Here is a 16,373-nt window from a genome sequence, read left to right on the forward strand (position 1 = left end):
TTATATATTAATTTATAGGATGACTTGTAAAATATATTGTATTCCTGTAAATATTTATAAGGAACTTTTATAAAGTGCAATATGGTGTAATTCTACGTTGTTTTTGTAAAGGATTGATTTTTTTTTGTTGTTGGAGGGAAGGGGAGGGAAATGGGATTTATTTTATTAATATTTTTTTAATCAAAGTATCACAATAGTGCCTAAAGTATGGTATTTCTTAACATGCAAAATGTATGAATTATTGCTTTGGAAACTAGTTAGCACAGAATTGCTTTTGTAAGGATTGTAATAAACGATGGAATGGCAAAATAATAAACATTCCGGATCAAACATTTTGTTGATTCTCATTGTACTTTGGATAAAAACGTGTTTTTCATTCTCAAGGAAGTTAATGTCATTGAGATGAACTGTTAATTTTATCAAAAACATCTGGACTTCCATTACTATGTTTCAATAATTCATATCCTTTACTTAACCAATAAAGTGCCCATTGCGATGCAATGCCATTTACCAGAAGATGTGAATATCCACATTTAAATAAAGACGGTTATTATCACTGTAATGTACCAATCTGTAGCCAAAATAAAGTTACAGTCCCATCTTTATATAATTTTTCTCTAACACATTGTAGTGGTTAACTATTAAAACACTGGAATAAGTGCAATGCATGTCAATCTTTTTTGACTGACACTCAGATGTACGGGCTCTCTAATGCTTCCCTATAGCGGAGGCCCTGCCTCTAGCAATGGCACATGCAGCAATTTTACATTTACTTACTGATGTTCTCATCATCACCAATAGCAGAGTTTACTGTAATGACCACACTAGACAAACACAATAATCATGTATGTTTTATTGACAACACGTATTTTTTACAGAAAACCCATTACAGCATGAACTCTGGCTTAATAATTGCATTTTATATTTTGAGCCTGACTTTCAGATTTCCACTGCATTTTCCATCAGCATCTTATCAGCTGTGTTGTCACAATTTCTGCATATACTTACACACATCACCACTGGATAATTACAAGTTAAAACATCTCTGTAGCAAAACCACACATGAATTAATAATCTGGATCCCCTAGGCACTAAATTACTCCTTTAGAACATCCCTGGAATAATATCCAAAAATAGTTATTTGTTGACTAAATATAAATTCGTACCAGAGTAAATTGGCAACATAAAACATATTCTGGCAAAAAATTGTCTGCAAGCCAGTTAGGCAAGAGACATCAGCTCTTTGGGCTGAGTTTCCAGCAGCCCATTGGTGAATGGCTTCTCTATGCCGTTTAGCTTAGGCACCGCAGCAATCTGCATCTTGTGCGCGTCGGAGAGACGGCGGAAGTAGAGGTGGCCTCGCGTATCCTTCTCCTGGAAGGCATACCCAAGCGGCTGTGGATAAGATGCCGGGCAGACAGCCACCTTCTTGGGCGTGTACTCGGAGCGGTACATCGTGCCGCTCTCAAATGGCGCACTGCTTATAACAGCCCCACCCTTCGGCTTGTAGCTGTGCATGGGGATCAGCGGTAGCGGCACGTAGTGCTCCCTGAAGGTGGTCATGTCTTCGAACTTGCCCAGCGACCGCTGCATCTGCTCGACGTGCTTGATCATGGGCTCGCGTTGGGCGGCCCAGGGCTTGTATGCCTCGCGCATGGTCGTGTGGCCGTCGAACGGCAGAGAGAGGCGGCGTTCGCGCGAGATTGGCCGCGCCAGGAGTATGCGCTCCTGTCTGTGCTGCACGTAGTCATCGTGCGACGTGGTCGTCGTGTCCATGGTACCCGTGGGCGGGTGATACACGGCCTGTTGGCGCACCGGAGGTGGCGACAGGGGCCACACCTTAAACTTGTCCTTAAACTCGGTGCTGTCGTTGAACTTGTCATCGGAGCCCACCCTCACGTGCTCCGGCTTGAAGCTCTTCATGAGCTCCTGAGGCCCGAGCGACTGAAAGTCGCGGCGGAAGGTGGTGAGACTGTCGAATTGCTGCATACTGGGCTTGTAGCGCTCGGGCTCGCGTACGAAGCGAGCCTCCAGCTGGTGAGGCACGTAGGCGGAGCGGTGCGTCGTCCTGTCTTCAAAGGCGCCTTCTGACGGCTTCACAACATTGGCTGGCTTGAAGCTGGTGCTGGGGCCGCCCTGCTTGGCATGGTAGTCGTCCTGGAAGGTGGTCATGTAGCCGTACTTGTTTGTTGATGGGACGTACGTGTAGTTGGGCTTGGCATTTTCACGCTTCAGAATCTCCCACTGCCTGTAGTCATCTATATAAGGCAAAATGCAAGTGCATTGTGTTTGTAATGCTTTTTGTTACAGAAACTTAGAATTTAATTAAATATCAGTTTCATGCATGATGGTAGTTTAAGCACTAATTATAATAATAAAGAATGTTTTACATTGCAATATTGAACCATTACTTTCAAGTATATTAATTCACTTACAATACAATTTGACAAATGGTACCAAAACAAATGGTTCATTCCATGCCAAATATATACAGTTTTCAGTGAAAATCTTATTTCTATCGATTTGTAAATTAAATCATTGATCATTAAAATTGACACAGCATGCTGTCACCACAGACGTTGATTTATTTTGCTGACGCTTGATAAATACGATGTTGCAATGTGCTCATGCTCCCAAAGTACAGAAGGGGAGATTGTACTTTGGTAAGTTGGGATGGTGTCCATCTTGCCGTGCGCCTGGTGCTGGTTCTCCATGGGCCGGGCTGGCAGCACCAGGTGGATAGGCATCTCGTTAAAGTCTGTCTTGTAGGTCGTGTCCATGCTCATTGTGCCAGGCACAGGCTTGTAGGCCTCAACGGGGCGCACGGGACGTTTCCCGGCTTCGTAGGGAATGTAGTCAGCCCTGTCGTCGTCACAGCGATACATTTGTCACATTGCGAACAGCCTCACACACCATCCTTATCATCATCATCGTCGTAGTTACTATCATTACAGATCTGCGCAAACACCATAAGCATTATCTATCAGCAGAATAATCAACAACGTGCTTAATCTTTGATCAGAAGCAGCATGATCCTCAATATTATCATTATCATTCCAACATTAATATACCATGCTAAATGTCACATACAAGCATGACTTTGTCGACAACAATCTTTGCGTTTCTGCATCCACATCAGCTATGTACAGCTAAGAGTACATGAAGGTAGCATTGGTATTTAAGTGGTGGGAAAAACATACAGCAGTGCTACTGCTATGCTACCATATTATTGCACATGATTCATTTCTATAATTTAATATCTTACATCGTGACGTACTAACTTTGGTCGATAGTTGTTGTTTTTCATATATAACCTGCATAATACTAGGACTACAAATTAAACATACTAGCATTAACAGCTACCTGAACCTGTAATGAAAACAGATGTGCACAGAGGGGTGGGCACAATTGCGTCCTACCGAAAGGTGGTGATGCCATCCATCTTGCCTTGCGGTCCCTGATACATGTGCTGTGGGCGGAAGGACTCACGTGGTCCCCCAAGCCCATAATCGTGGTAGCGGTCCACATACTCTGTGATGAGGCATGGCTTCTCCGTTTGTGTGTAGATCCCCGTGGGCTGGTGTGGGCAGCGGTGTCGCCTGTGCCGATGATGCAGTTCATTAATTCACTCACTCAGTCCAGTGTGTGCTCATTCAAGTCAAAAGTCCAATGAAAGAGCTAATCCACAATTTTGGACATATGATCCTTATGGCAGTACCACGGGGTACCAAATATTACAAAATGGCCGAGGCAATTAAATATTTTATTTCTGGGACACTATTTTTTCCAGGGGTGTATTTCACTCCGCGACTGGGGTACCAATCAATCCGAAATCAGTGCCACACTCCGCGATGTCGAAACGCAGCGAGGAGGATTGTGCTGAAACCCTGAACGCTCGCACGCACCATAGTGCATCGTGTACAGCTCGTCGAGATGAGTCGATTGCCGCATCACCGACCATCAACAGACTAAAAAATACTGCATAACGGACATTATGCGAGAGCCGGGGTACTGTGGTACCCCGGGGTACTGCCATAAGGTTCATATATTTACAAACCAGTTATCATCAGCAGAAACGAAGAAAAAATCCCTAGGAATACTATGTCAATTACTTTCTTGATAAGAGAGAAATGCTCAATAAATATAATGGTGTCAGTTGTACTCACTCGAACTGACTTCTTAATATTGACTGCTAGTTTGGTTAATTTGTAAAACTACCTAAAAGTCAATGATTCCGCATTCCACATTTACATGGCAGTGAATGGTAGATTGTCTATAGAACAACCACTCCATACCAGTCATCGTACAGTTTTGGTCCAAGGACAGCAACTTATAATTCAGTCACAACACAACTATGTAACTACAGTACACTATTAATAACAACACTCGTTTATTTACACAAGAAACATTAACTTTAGTGTGAAGAATGATTCCGGTGGGTCCTGCTTTGGTTATTATTGATAGAGCATTTTTGCGTGTGGAAGGAAGCCGAACTGCCCAGAGAAAATGTAGGAATGTAAGGGCAAAACACCAACAATAAGTCAACAACCTACTTGCTGTACTCCTTCCACAGGCCACCTAGTAGCCCTTCAGCTGGGTGTCTCACACAAGATGATCCCCATATGATAGACAACACCTTTTGCTTCTAAGTCGATCCCGACCCTGACACCTGTATTTTTTGAGTTAGCGTGTTCTCCCCGTGGTCAGGTGAATTTCTGTCCTGGTCCTCCAGTTTTTTCCTCCACGTTTAGAATCAACATGTGTGGAGAGTATATGGCCACGAGAAATTGCCACGTGATGATAAGCCACTTCGTTGAGCTATCATTTGCGGCCAGGTCTCTTCTGAAAATAAAGCTATACAGCTCAGTGGGCCTTAGTTGGTAAAACTAAAATAATTTAGTTTTAATTTAGTTTAAATCACTGGGTTACAGGTGTGCACCACCACGTATGCAATTTCAAATCAATTTCGTAGGGAGTCGTTCAATACTATATTACCAAAACTGGCAAATATTTTAAACAGAAATGCACCGTTAAAAGTGTTATGAATTTATATCAGTTCCTACGAGTGAAGATGGGATACAGCTCTGACCTACGCATGAAATATAAGTTGTGAATATTCTTTGGGTCTTTCGGTAAAGTCACGTAGATAGGTTCAAAGAAAATAACAAACCTATCTACGTGACTTTACCGAAAGACCCAAAGAATATTAATTCCTGCAGGCACGAAAGCTTCAAGTCATGATTTATAAGTTGTGAACAAGAAAATGTATACTGGAGGAAATGTGTACACAAAAAAACAACATGCATGTTTGTGAGCAGTTATTTGTCAAAAAAATCTGCATTACCTTTTGGAAAATATCAAAGTCAATTATAACCTTCCGATACATTTGCTTGAATTTATAGTATACTAGCGGGAAGTACCCGGCGTTGCCCCGGGGAAAAAATATATTTCAAAACTTCTCTTAAAAGCATAACATATACATACACAAATACTAAGCTATTGTGAAAGCCCGGCATGCCGTTTGTCTGTCCATTTGTCCGTCAACAAAATAAACTACGAGCTATTTTTTTCGACCATGCATCAAACTAAAGCTTTCCATGACTATTTCCAACAGTTTTATAATAACCCTTTCATGTGGATCCTGCAATAAAAACCAATGTTACACACACACACAGGAAAATCACACAGGTTGGCGGGGGGTAAAGTCATTTCGATTTCAGCTGTAAAACACATGCCTGCTAAATACATGCCCACAGCGGCATGTCAATACTTGCCTGTCTTTATATCTGAACACTGCTGGTTACTGCCGTATCCACAACAGAACGTTCTCTTCCTGCAAAACGCCTTTCCTGCCTGCGTGCCTGCCCACGCAGCCCCACAATGTTATAGCTAATTGCCCCCTTGTTTATAACCTGTGGGCCCATTGTAACCACAGCATGGATAAGTGTTGTTCAACTTTCATCTTGTGTGTTCATCCCAAGTCGTATTTCATTTGGCCAGTCATTTGTTTTTAGCGCGTGCCTTTGCAGTGACCTGATATTTGCCTGTGCATATAACCCCCATGTTTAATCAGCAAACTAATCAATTACTTTCCTTAAAGGAATAGAGAGCTGAGACTTGTCTTGATTGAGCCAGGTGTAGACAATGAAAGGTTCAATACCAGTGGGTATAAACACTTGTAATAGCAAAACGCACATTTTGTCCACGTGTATAAACAAGTTAACTTTGCATAAATCCCTATGAACTGTTTAAGCAAACATATATGTAGTAAAATCTCAAGAGGCCACTGTCAATCCCATTTACAAACCATTTTTATTAATGAAGCAAAAACATTTCCATGTCAGGGTTAAGTGTTGAGACCACATCTCCAGCAATCACTATATAATTTAATATATTTTCCTTTTTTTACCTACGTGACTTTACCGAAAAACCAAAGAGTATAATCACTATATAATTGGTTTTATTAACCCAACTGAAATTGTAGATGATTAATTTTCTTCATTCAAAATTGTCGTACAAACTAGAACTGTCAGCTTAAACTGTTGCAAAAACACATCGTCATATTAGCTTAATGCTGGTGTCTTACATTACTAATTTGTCTACAATGTCAAAGTGGATATCTCAAATTCCATTTGAAGGGCAGTATGTGCAAAACCTTTATGGGGCTGTCAGGCCCACAGCCAATAATCCCTTAGCTACCATCAGCTTGTGTGTATGCAACTTGTTACCCCGCATAAACAGTGCGATAGTACGTAGCTATGGCACAGAGGCACACACACACACAAACACTGTCTACATGGCACCAGTAGCTTCTTCGGTGTTATTGTGGCGTCCCGTTGTTTGTCGTCACACAGGGCCCCTCGTGCCCATCAAGTGTGAAATTTTGACTTGGAATAAACAAACTGTAATTTACAATAATGCCTGTTGTTGCTTCTTAATGTGTGTGCGGTGGTATATGCAGCTGCAACGTTGTCGAAGTCAATGCACAATTGCACAATAATATTGGGTTTGTAAAATATATGAATGACGACATTTTCTAAAAAGTACAGCTTAATGCAACAGTAGACTCAGTTGGGGCTTTCCTCCGTCGAGTACTATCATTATTACTGCGAGACAAAAGTACTATCCACACCATGATAGTCATGGGGAATATTTGACTGTCCAGTACATCATGCTCGTAAGTATAGGATTGGTGTAGGGAGGGGGGGAATTGAACCTAGGTCGCTGGATTCATGCACCAAAATGAATGCTCCCCCATTACTCGTAGCGCATGGGAAACGTTCCTGATGACACATTGCAGCTGGGGGACGTGTCATTCAGACTCTGTCGATAAGACAGAGTCTGAATGACACGTCCTGGGCTTGGAGCATCTATTTAAGCTTAGACGCTCCAAGCCCAGGACGTGTCATTCAGACTCTGTCTTATCGACAGACCTGTTCTTCACCTGAGGACGGCTGCTTGCGTTGTGGCCGAAACGTCGTGAAAATTATTTAATTATGTTTTATTTTTTTTATTTTATTATTTCCATTCTACATGACTTTACCAAAAGAACCAAGAAGATGAATCCCTGCAGTCACGAAAGCTTTAAATCGAAATGGGTTTTCTTATTTTACACATGCTTACAAGGAGATAACTCTCATTTCCACTAATACATCACCAGCCTACTTTCTGTACTGCCTCTACTGTCTTTAACAAGGTAGGTGATGATCAATGCACGATCAACCAACCTCGGCTCGAAAGTCCTGGATAATAGCCTTTAATCACCAACCCAGCACTTAATTTTACCACATTACAGACATTTGTCCCTTGTTGTAAGTTTTCCAAAAATGGCACTGCACTAAGTTTTGCATCTGAAAAAGTTATAATCCTGTTTTAGAAATAAATCGACTCTTTTTGTATAATACAGCATTAATATACGCACAGGGCTGAAGCTGTGGCGTGTGGTTAGCACATCGCACTCTGAACGCAGTAAAAGCTACCATCAGTGGAGTGTTAAATCTGAACCGGTTCTGGGCCCCCTCTTCACAAACCCACACTGATCAGCGTGGTGAAGTATGATCAACCTCCATGACGAACACGTTGTGGGGAGGCATTCTTCCAGCATTGGATCGACAAAGGACCGTTAAATTGTCTATCCATCTTGATATAGCCTAATTCGTGTAAGAGTGAGAAGAAAATAATAAGAAGACGTGATTGTGCTGTATATCATGGGAGGAAACTAATCTAATCTGTGCTAGAATGAGGCCAGGAGCCTGTCCACCAGTTGACCCTGCTAAAAACAGGTCAGTCTGAAGCGATGGTTAGGATTAGCACACAATGAGGATAATCTGCCTCACGCTGCTCAAAACAAGGTTATTCTCATCACCAGAGTTAACATTGAAGGTTTTCAGTAAAAAAAATCTGTCACCGAGAAAGTTTTTAAGGACAAGGTTCGATTTCACAAGTGTGACCATGTCGGTAAGACCAAGCACATCACGTATTTATTTACAAACATTGGGCATATATATTTTATAGATGCAGTCAGTCATATGTGGATCATTATTAGGTCATACGTGGATTATCACCTGTCCTGAGCCTCGATTGAAACATGGGCAGCAAGTCAACAGCATGGAAGGCGAAGGAAAGGAGTGTTCTAGACTTGGAGGGCAACAGAGTATGAGCAACATCCCACTGAGCAAATGTTTACTGGGGTCTTCGATAGAAATGCTAGGTTGACAGAAAAGAAAATGTGGAGGGGACAGATGAAATGATAGCATTCGACAGGGTCGAGACCATGGAGGCTCTGTACAAGGTGGTGAGTGTGATCTTGAAATTGATCTGGGCTTAGATTGGGAGCCAGTGGAGGGATTGGATGATTGATGTGATGTGTTCTCGTTTACAGGAGGGGGTGAGAAGTCTGGCAGCAGTATCTAGGATCACCTGGAGTATAGAGATGAGAGAGTTGCAATAGTCAAGTGGGGGTATGATGAAGGCATAGATGAGTCCGTGCACCTCATGCATTTTGCTAACAGTATTTTTGGATGATCTGAAATTTAGGGTCCGTTTTGATGAGGATAATTGATTCTTGCTTTGGTGACTCCTTCCACATAAAGGCCCTGAACTGCCGCCCATTCTGGTTTTACATTTTCTTAGATTTCCTCAGTCAAATATATGTAATGACACCCCTTTTCCAAGCTATAAATAATAAAGTAGTGCCAAATGTGTGAACACTGCTGTTACAAAATAAACTTGAGAAATTAAGACTTGGTGATAAATAGAAGTTCACATGTGTATTTATATTTTTTTATCTTGCTCAACACATATTTTGTGGTCTCAGACAAATGTTCACTCCCAATAGTATTTTGAAAGTTATTCTCTGTAGAGTACTGTACGTCATCCTCAGCCATGATCTATCCACAGGTGGATGAAGGTCTCAAGCCATAAATATCTCTCAGTCTCATAATGCAACAATCCTTCAAGCTCCAGCACATAACCTGGTCTCATCACTCCATCTCCATCGTGGATACTGGCTCTGGTGTGTATTCCCCAGTTTGGCTGTCACTCCATCATCAGTCTCCACCAAGGATAATTATACCTTCGAGCGATGTACCCAGCCTAAGCCAATCTATATTTCCTAAGACGCAATATATCGTTTCAAACTTGACCCATGTGTTCCAGTGTAATTCCTTCTTTGCACACTTTTTAGATTGTATTGCATTTTGTTTGTCTACGTCTTTGTTTCTGATACGTATGTCAAAGCAAACTATATTCACTGATTAAAAACTTAATAATTTAGGCACATTGGTATTTAGCTTTTTATTATTAACATAAAGCCTCCAAAAACACTTCAATTTGCTCTTGCCCTATAAGTTGGTAAACAAGTTATGATATCCCTTCGATGTTAACAATTTGAAAATACATCAGATTATGGACACCTCTGTGGTTATCACCGATGGACTGGGATCAATATGACTGTAGCATACATCGCTCCAGAAAACAGAATAAATTAAAGCGTAGATTGCCCACGAGCAATGTACATGTTGCAATTATAATCCAGTCTCAGCAGGCACAACAGAACATTTCTTGGTGTTTGCTAGGAATAAAATATTTCCCATGCAAACGAATGCACCGTGAACAATAGCAGCATGAGGAGATTAAGTATAGTAGAGATGTTATGTGCAGCAGAGTCGAGTCAAAATAAAATGTTATAAGATTGGGTGCAGTATTTGGCTTCACAAACTCACAAAGCACTGTCAATGTATTATCTCTAAGCCAGAGTAGATCCTGCTTAGAGCCCCAGTGGATTAAGCACCATAGTGTCGTGTAGCCATGGCGCTGCAGCCTCGTCTGCCACCCCCGGGGCATATGTGTGATGCTGATTGTGGAACGAGGGACGTTTTTAGAGTCGGGGAAACAGAACAGATTGAACACCCATGGAGTGGGGTAGGTGACTCATCTCAATGTTCCATTGTTGGTGGCGGTGATGGAGGGTGTGTGGGAGGCAATGTGAAGGGATACAATGGATAAGATTGATGCTCCTATTTAGTTTATTCTTTATTCTAGACTATTTCATATTTTAAGGTTCAGTAGAGAGTTACAGTATGGTGTAGAAAATCACACACATTAAAACATGCTATTTGTCATTCATGAAAAATACCACATTTATTCAAGATCAATGAGCATATGTACGTGTAAAAGTTTAAGTTTCTTCCTGCCCATATGAGCAACATGAGGTATTGCTCATCTTCGCTGGCAGCACTGAGCAAACCGTGGAAATTACACACTTCCATGTCAGGGGCCAAAGAAAACAACTGTCTTGATGACCCACGTCCCCCGAAAATGTGTATATTTATATCACCATTCTTTCTATGTTAGCATACCTGGCATGTGTGTACGCATAACTAAAATCAACAAGGGGAGATGAGCCATATCGATACAAGGCAGAGTCAAGAGGAGAGGCAAGTGTGGTAGAACAAGGTTGACCGATACTCATCGCTGTGGATGTGTCGACCACTGCAGGCACAGCACATAATTGTGGCACATGGAAAACTTGCCGTGTGCTATATATTGTAATTCCACTCCCACCGGTAAATTTGCACATTGCTGCGCGTGATACAGATTAGCAATAGTGCTCGTTGTAGATTTTTTTTTATAACCAGAAAAGAGCCCATTGAAGTTGCATAAAAATATATGTAAGTAAATATTCACCTCAGGTTACATTGATCTAGATGGCAAATAAATATATATTGTTTTACTTAAGATTGTTTATGCAACTTTCCACAGAGAACCTGGGTTTAAAACATGACATTAAAACACAAAATTGCAAATGTATAAACAAACCAAACAGAAAAACACCAATCTTGATTTGAAGCTTTCGTGACTGCAGCAATCTATACTCTTTGGTTCTTTCGGTAAAGTCACGTAGGTAGAAAATTAATAGATCACGACGTTTCGATCGCAACACAAGCAATCGTCATCAGGTGAGACAAACACAGCAGGAGAACTGCTGAGTGATCTATACATTTTCTATCTACGTGACTTTACCGAAAGAACCAAAGAGTAACATTTTAGAGAGTGTGAAACATAAACACTTATCAGGTAATGAATAATACACACCCGTGCATAAACGCGGTGTGTGAATCAATTCATAAGGGCCATCTGTGAATACTTGTTACACTAGATTTGAAGTTTTCGTGACTGCAAGGATCCATCCTCTTTGGTTTTTTCGCTAGTCACGTAGGTAACAAAGAAAACAAATACATTCAATCACGACGTTTCGGGCGCAACAACCTTCTTCCTCAAGAGATGCCGCGATAACAAAGACACACTTAAGCGTTTGTGCTTTCGCTACGTTGTCCCCACCTGAAGAAGGACGCTTGTGTTGCGCCCGAAACGTCGTGATTTAATCTATTTGTTTTCTTTTTTTACCTTACGTGACTTTACCGAAAAAACCAAAGAATACTTGTTACACGCTTAAGCATGAAATATATTGTTTTTGATCATATTACATTTTACCCACGGAGAATGCCTGAAGATGACACATATTGTAGCCCAAGTGTCCTTTCGCGCTACAGGAATGAACAACGAATGTGTTTCTACGTTCGTGATTCTTAAACGGTGCCGTGGTGATAGAAGTAAAAAATTGTTACACGAGGTGGATCCCAGTCTTGATTTAAAGCTTTCGTGAATGCAGGAATCCATACTCTCTGCTTCTTTCGGTAAAGTCACGTAGATCCATAAATTTTCTATCTACGTGACTTCACCGAAAGAAGCAGAGGATAAGGTGGAACCCAATTACATTCCTGTACTGCATCGAGTTTGGAGACAAATTGGCTGTGCTTTCAAATGCGTTTTGCGTAACAAAGTGTTACATGATTACAATAGTACCCAAGGCCATTGAAACATCCAATTTCACCCTACCATAAGTAAACTTTGCCTTAATACATAATAATGTTGTATAATTAATGGTAAAGTAAACAACTATACTGTGAATACTGTAAATGGTTTGCTGGTTATATAATATGCATACTAATTATAGTGTAATTTATATATCCAAAAAACTCCCCCTGAGTGTATGAGCAAATAATTTTTCAGGAGAGTTTCTGCATTGTGTGTTTGGCCAATTCCATTTGAAAGGGTGTTATGTTGCGCACGTAGGAAGAAACCGAAGTAACCACACAAAACATAACACAATACTAGATTATAACAATAAATAATGTAACGTGGCAGTGGTTGAAAAGCAGATGAAAAAGCCTGCTAGAAATATGCTCAATCCAGCATTTTTTTGGGCAACTTCTGGCCAAAACAAACAGTTTGGCAATAGAGTACAGTACAAAAACATATAGCATTGGTCCTGATGGTATTGTTGTGTTTTGAAAACAACTAAAAGGTGACTATCCATACTTGTAAACAAATAATGATGGTACTTTTCGGCATTTACAATGGTGTGCAAACACAGATTGTCAGAAACAAAATCCACCACGTCATTTAAATTGCCTCATCAGAAACGTAGATTGTAGGCTGATGTGTAAGGCAACGTTCCGTCTTCGGAGCAGAGAGAGGGATTAAGAGTCACTGACTTGCAGATGAAGACGACACTTTCAACGTTAAGTTGGCAAACGAACAGTTTTTGTTTTAAGTCACCGAAGAGCACACGCTCTAGCACGATACTCCCAGAGTAGGGGTACATATGGAATATATTCCATGGGTGTCTGAAACCCAATTCGGGTCGCCACTGACCTCATCCATTCGTAGCTCGAGCAACGCACCAACAATCGCCACACGCGCTGAGCTTCACAATTGATCGGGGAGTTCAGTTCGCGCACTCGAGTGCGGTCGATGTGCTACGTACCCCTGTGCATTGCGTCTGAATTGCGCGCTCATCCGTCTTACCCGCAGGTGCAGATCTCGCAGATGCACTTGCGCTGTTTCATTGCTCCGTCTGCCGCTCTACTCTGTTAATCCTTGCTGTTGATCTCTTAATCCGTGCTGCTGTTGCTGCGGCTAAGAACAAATGGAAATGTAACGACAAGCCTTCGTTAATAATAGGTGAAATGGGTGGGTTTTTGTTATTTGGCGAATTATTTTACACAACTTTCACACACTTCAGAGCACCAGATAGATACACAATAACAATGAATAATGAAATCGCCCGATGATGCTGGATGTGATTACCAGCGAAACGTCGTACTCAGATTGTAAATGTTGTGGATTCACTCTCCAACACACCGGTGGGCTGAAGTAGTGAACTATTCGGCGTTTTGTTGACGTGACAAATCCCTTACTGATTGGCCGTGTCGGGTGGTGGAGGGTTTCGACACATTTATACTTACGCGAGCCGTATGACATCCTCCTTCCTCCACCACGTAATAATCGGTAAAAGAGTTATATGTAATCGTCGATTAAATGAGTAAACATTTAATAGTAACACAGTTTACAATACAACTGTGGTCCCCTTACCACGCAAACACCACCCACTCATATACTCGCCATCACCATGTTTATCTTTAGGAAAAGACAACCCACAGTACAATTGTATCCATGAAACCCAAAGTATTAAGTAAACCGATGTAGTCTGCACTCCTTAAACGGACCAATAGCAAAAGTAGCAGCTCCTGGACATATTGCTGCCATACACAACCATGTCAAAGAATGCTCATATTTATAATTAATTATTATAACAATTGGTTGTTAGTAACACTTGCGAGGATTTATGAAGACGGTTGGATTCAGTTCTCGAATCAACTTTAATTGTTGCTCTTCATTTGCCATGCGAAATCATATCATCACAATTATAATGCTCTTACTACTGAATACGAACGATGCTTACGGTTATGATTAGAATTATTCTACCGTATTTAACAATGAGTGATGTGCGATTATAAACATGAAATTCCGATGTTCTACCTCTATGTAGGGAAATCAAATGACAATCTACGAATCCTCCGAACACAGCTCCATAAAAGCACAATCCACCAGACGAACAGACTGAAGGAACAGCTTGGTAAAAACCTAGACTTTCGCCAAAAACAGTCGTAAAAATAGTATGTTTTATATATATATAGTAGGCGACGTTTCGGGAAATGACCCTTCTTCATAACAGAGATATCGATGAATTCTGATGAGGTTTTTTGTAATACGCGCTTGTCGCGCACCACAATATCACAAAGATACGAGTATTAGCACCAATTGAAACATCACAAACCAATATACGATTCAGAGCCGGCCAATGGCTATGCAAGAGAGGTAGACAACAACAAGAACAACAATAACAACAACAATAACAACAACAATAACGCGTCAGCCTCACCAGTGTCCATCAAGGACACTCGAACCTTTACCAACGACGGAATCGTTTTCGCTCCAACGACGTTAACGTAACGTCCTGTAACGTCTTTATATACTTACACAACATGTAACAACGCCTTTATATACTTACACAACACGCTAACCGCTACACCACCGCTCCCCCATACACACAAAACCACACAGCACAAAACATAATAACACATTAATAAACACACACAACATAACAAACACATTAACAAACACACACAGCACACAACATAACAACACATTAACAAACACACACACACAACATAACAACACATTAACAAACACACACACACAACATAACAACACATTAACAAACACACACACACAACATAACAACACATTAACAAACACACACAAAACCACACAGCATACAACATAACAACACATTAACAAATACACACACAGCACACAGCATAACAACACATTAACAAACACACACAGCACACAACATAACAACACATTAACAAACACACACACAGCACACAACATAACAACGCATTAACAAACACACACACACAACATAACAACACATTAACAAACACACACACACAGCATAACAACACATTAACAAACACACACACACAACATAACAACACATTAACAAACACACACACAGCACACAACATAACAACGCATTAAAAAACACACACACACAGCATAACAACACATTAACAAACACACACAGCACAACATAACAACACATTAACAAACACACACAGCACACACCATAACAACACATTAACAAACACACATACAGCACACACCATAACAATACATTAACAAACACAACACGTGAGTCTAACACGAGTATCTCGTTGACGAACGAGCGATCCACCACCACCACCATCACCACCACCATCACCACCACCGCCTCCGCTACCTTCGCCGTGTGAGTGAAGCCGTCTCCGCACGGCGCTGATGGAGCAGGCGGACACTCGAGTGAGCCCCGGGGTGGTGGTGACGGTGGTGAGGGTGGAGATGTTGGTGGTGGTGGTGTTGGTGACGACGGTGGTGGTGTTTGGTGGTGACGACGACGATGGTGGTGGTGATGACGGTGGTGGTGACGGTGGTGGTGGTGGTGACGACGACGGTGGTGGTGGTGGTGATGACGGTGGTGGTGATGGTGATGATGGTGAGGACGACGATGATGGTGGTGATGATGACGATGTTGTGGTGGTGGTGGTGACGATGATGACTATGTTGTGGTGGTGATGATGGTGTTGTGAGGACGATGATGGTGGTGGTGATGACGACTATGACGACAACGGTGGTGGTGGTGATGATGATGGTGTTGTGGTGACGATGACGACTATGGTGTTGTGGTGGTGATGGTGATGATATTGGTGACGATGATGATGATGGTGGTGATGGAGGTGATGATGATGATGACGATGACGACGATGGTTGTTTGTTGCTATGGACTTCAACCCCCCTCGCCGCGCGTCCGTTGTAACCAGGGAAGCCGTTGCTAGGCTGCGCGTGACGTCACCTACGCGCGTGACGTCACCTGCGCGTGGTGAGGTCACGTGCGGGTCGTGCGCTTGCACGTGCGCGGGGTG

General features: G+C 41.7%; 1 protein-coding gene across 2 annotated transcripts; it reads right to left on the bottom strand.

Moving 5' to 3' along the window:
• Nucleotides 1-855: 855 nt before the first annotated feature.
• Nucleotides 856-16,373, bottom strand: LOC144935534 (stabilizer of axonemal microtubules 1-like). 2 transcript variants are annotated; one of them, XM_078862288.1, is made up of 5 exons: nt 15,695-16,373; nt 13,372-13,470; nt 3,420-3,599; nt 2,660-2,862; nt 856-2,258 (listed from the first exon to the last, which is right to left on the bottom strand). In XM_078862288.1, exons 2-5 carry the CDS (start codon nt 13,410-13,412, stop codon nt 1,222-1,224), a joined length of 1,461 nt encoding a protein of 486 aa, XP_078718414.1. In that variant the 5' UTR covers nt 13,413-13,470; nt 15,695-16,373; the 3' UTR covers nt 856-1,221. The 2 variants fall into 2 exon arrangements, with proteins under 2 accessions (XP_078718414.1, XP_078718413.1); XM_078862287.1 differs by having other exon boundaries at nt 13,372-13,482.

This window comes from Lampetra fluviatilis, chromosome 13 (assembly GCF_964198595.1).
Source record: "Lampetra fluviatilis chromosome 13, kcLamFluv1.1, whole genome shotgun sequence".
NCBI lineage: Eukaryota > Metazoa > Chordata > Hyperoartia > Petromyzontiformes > Petromyzontidae > Lampetra > Lampetra fluviatilis.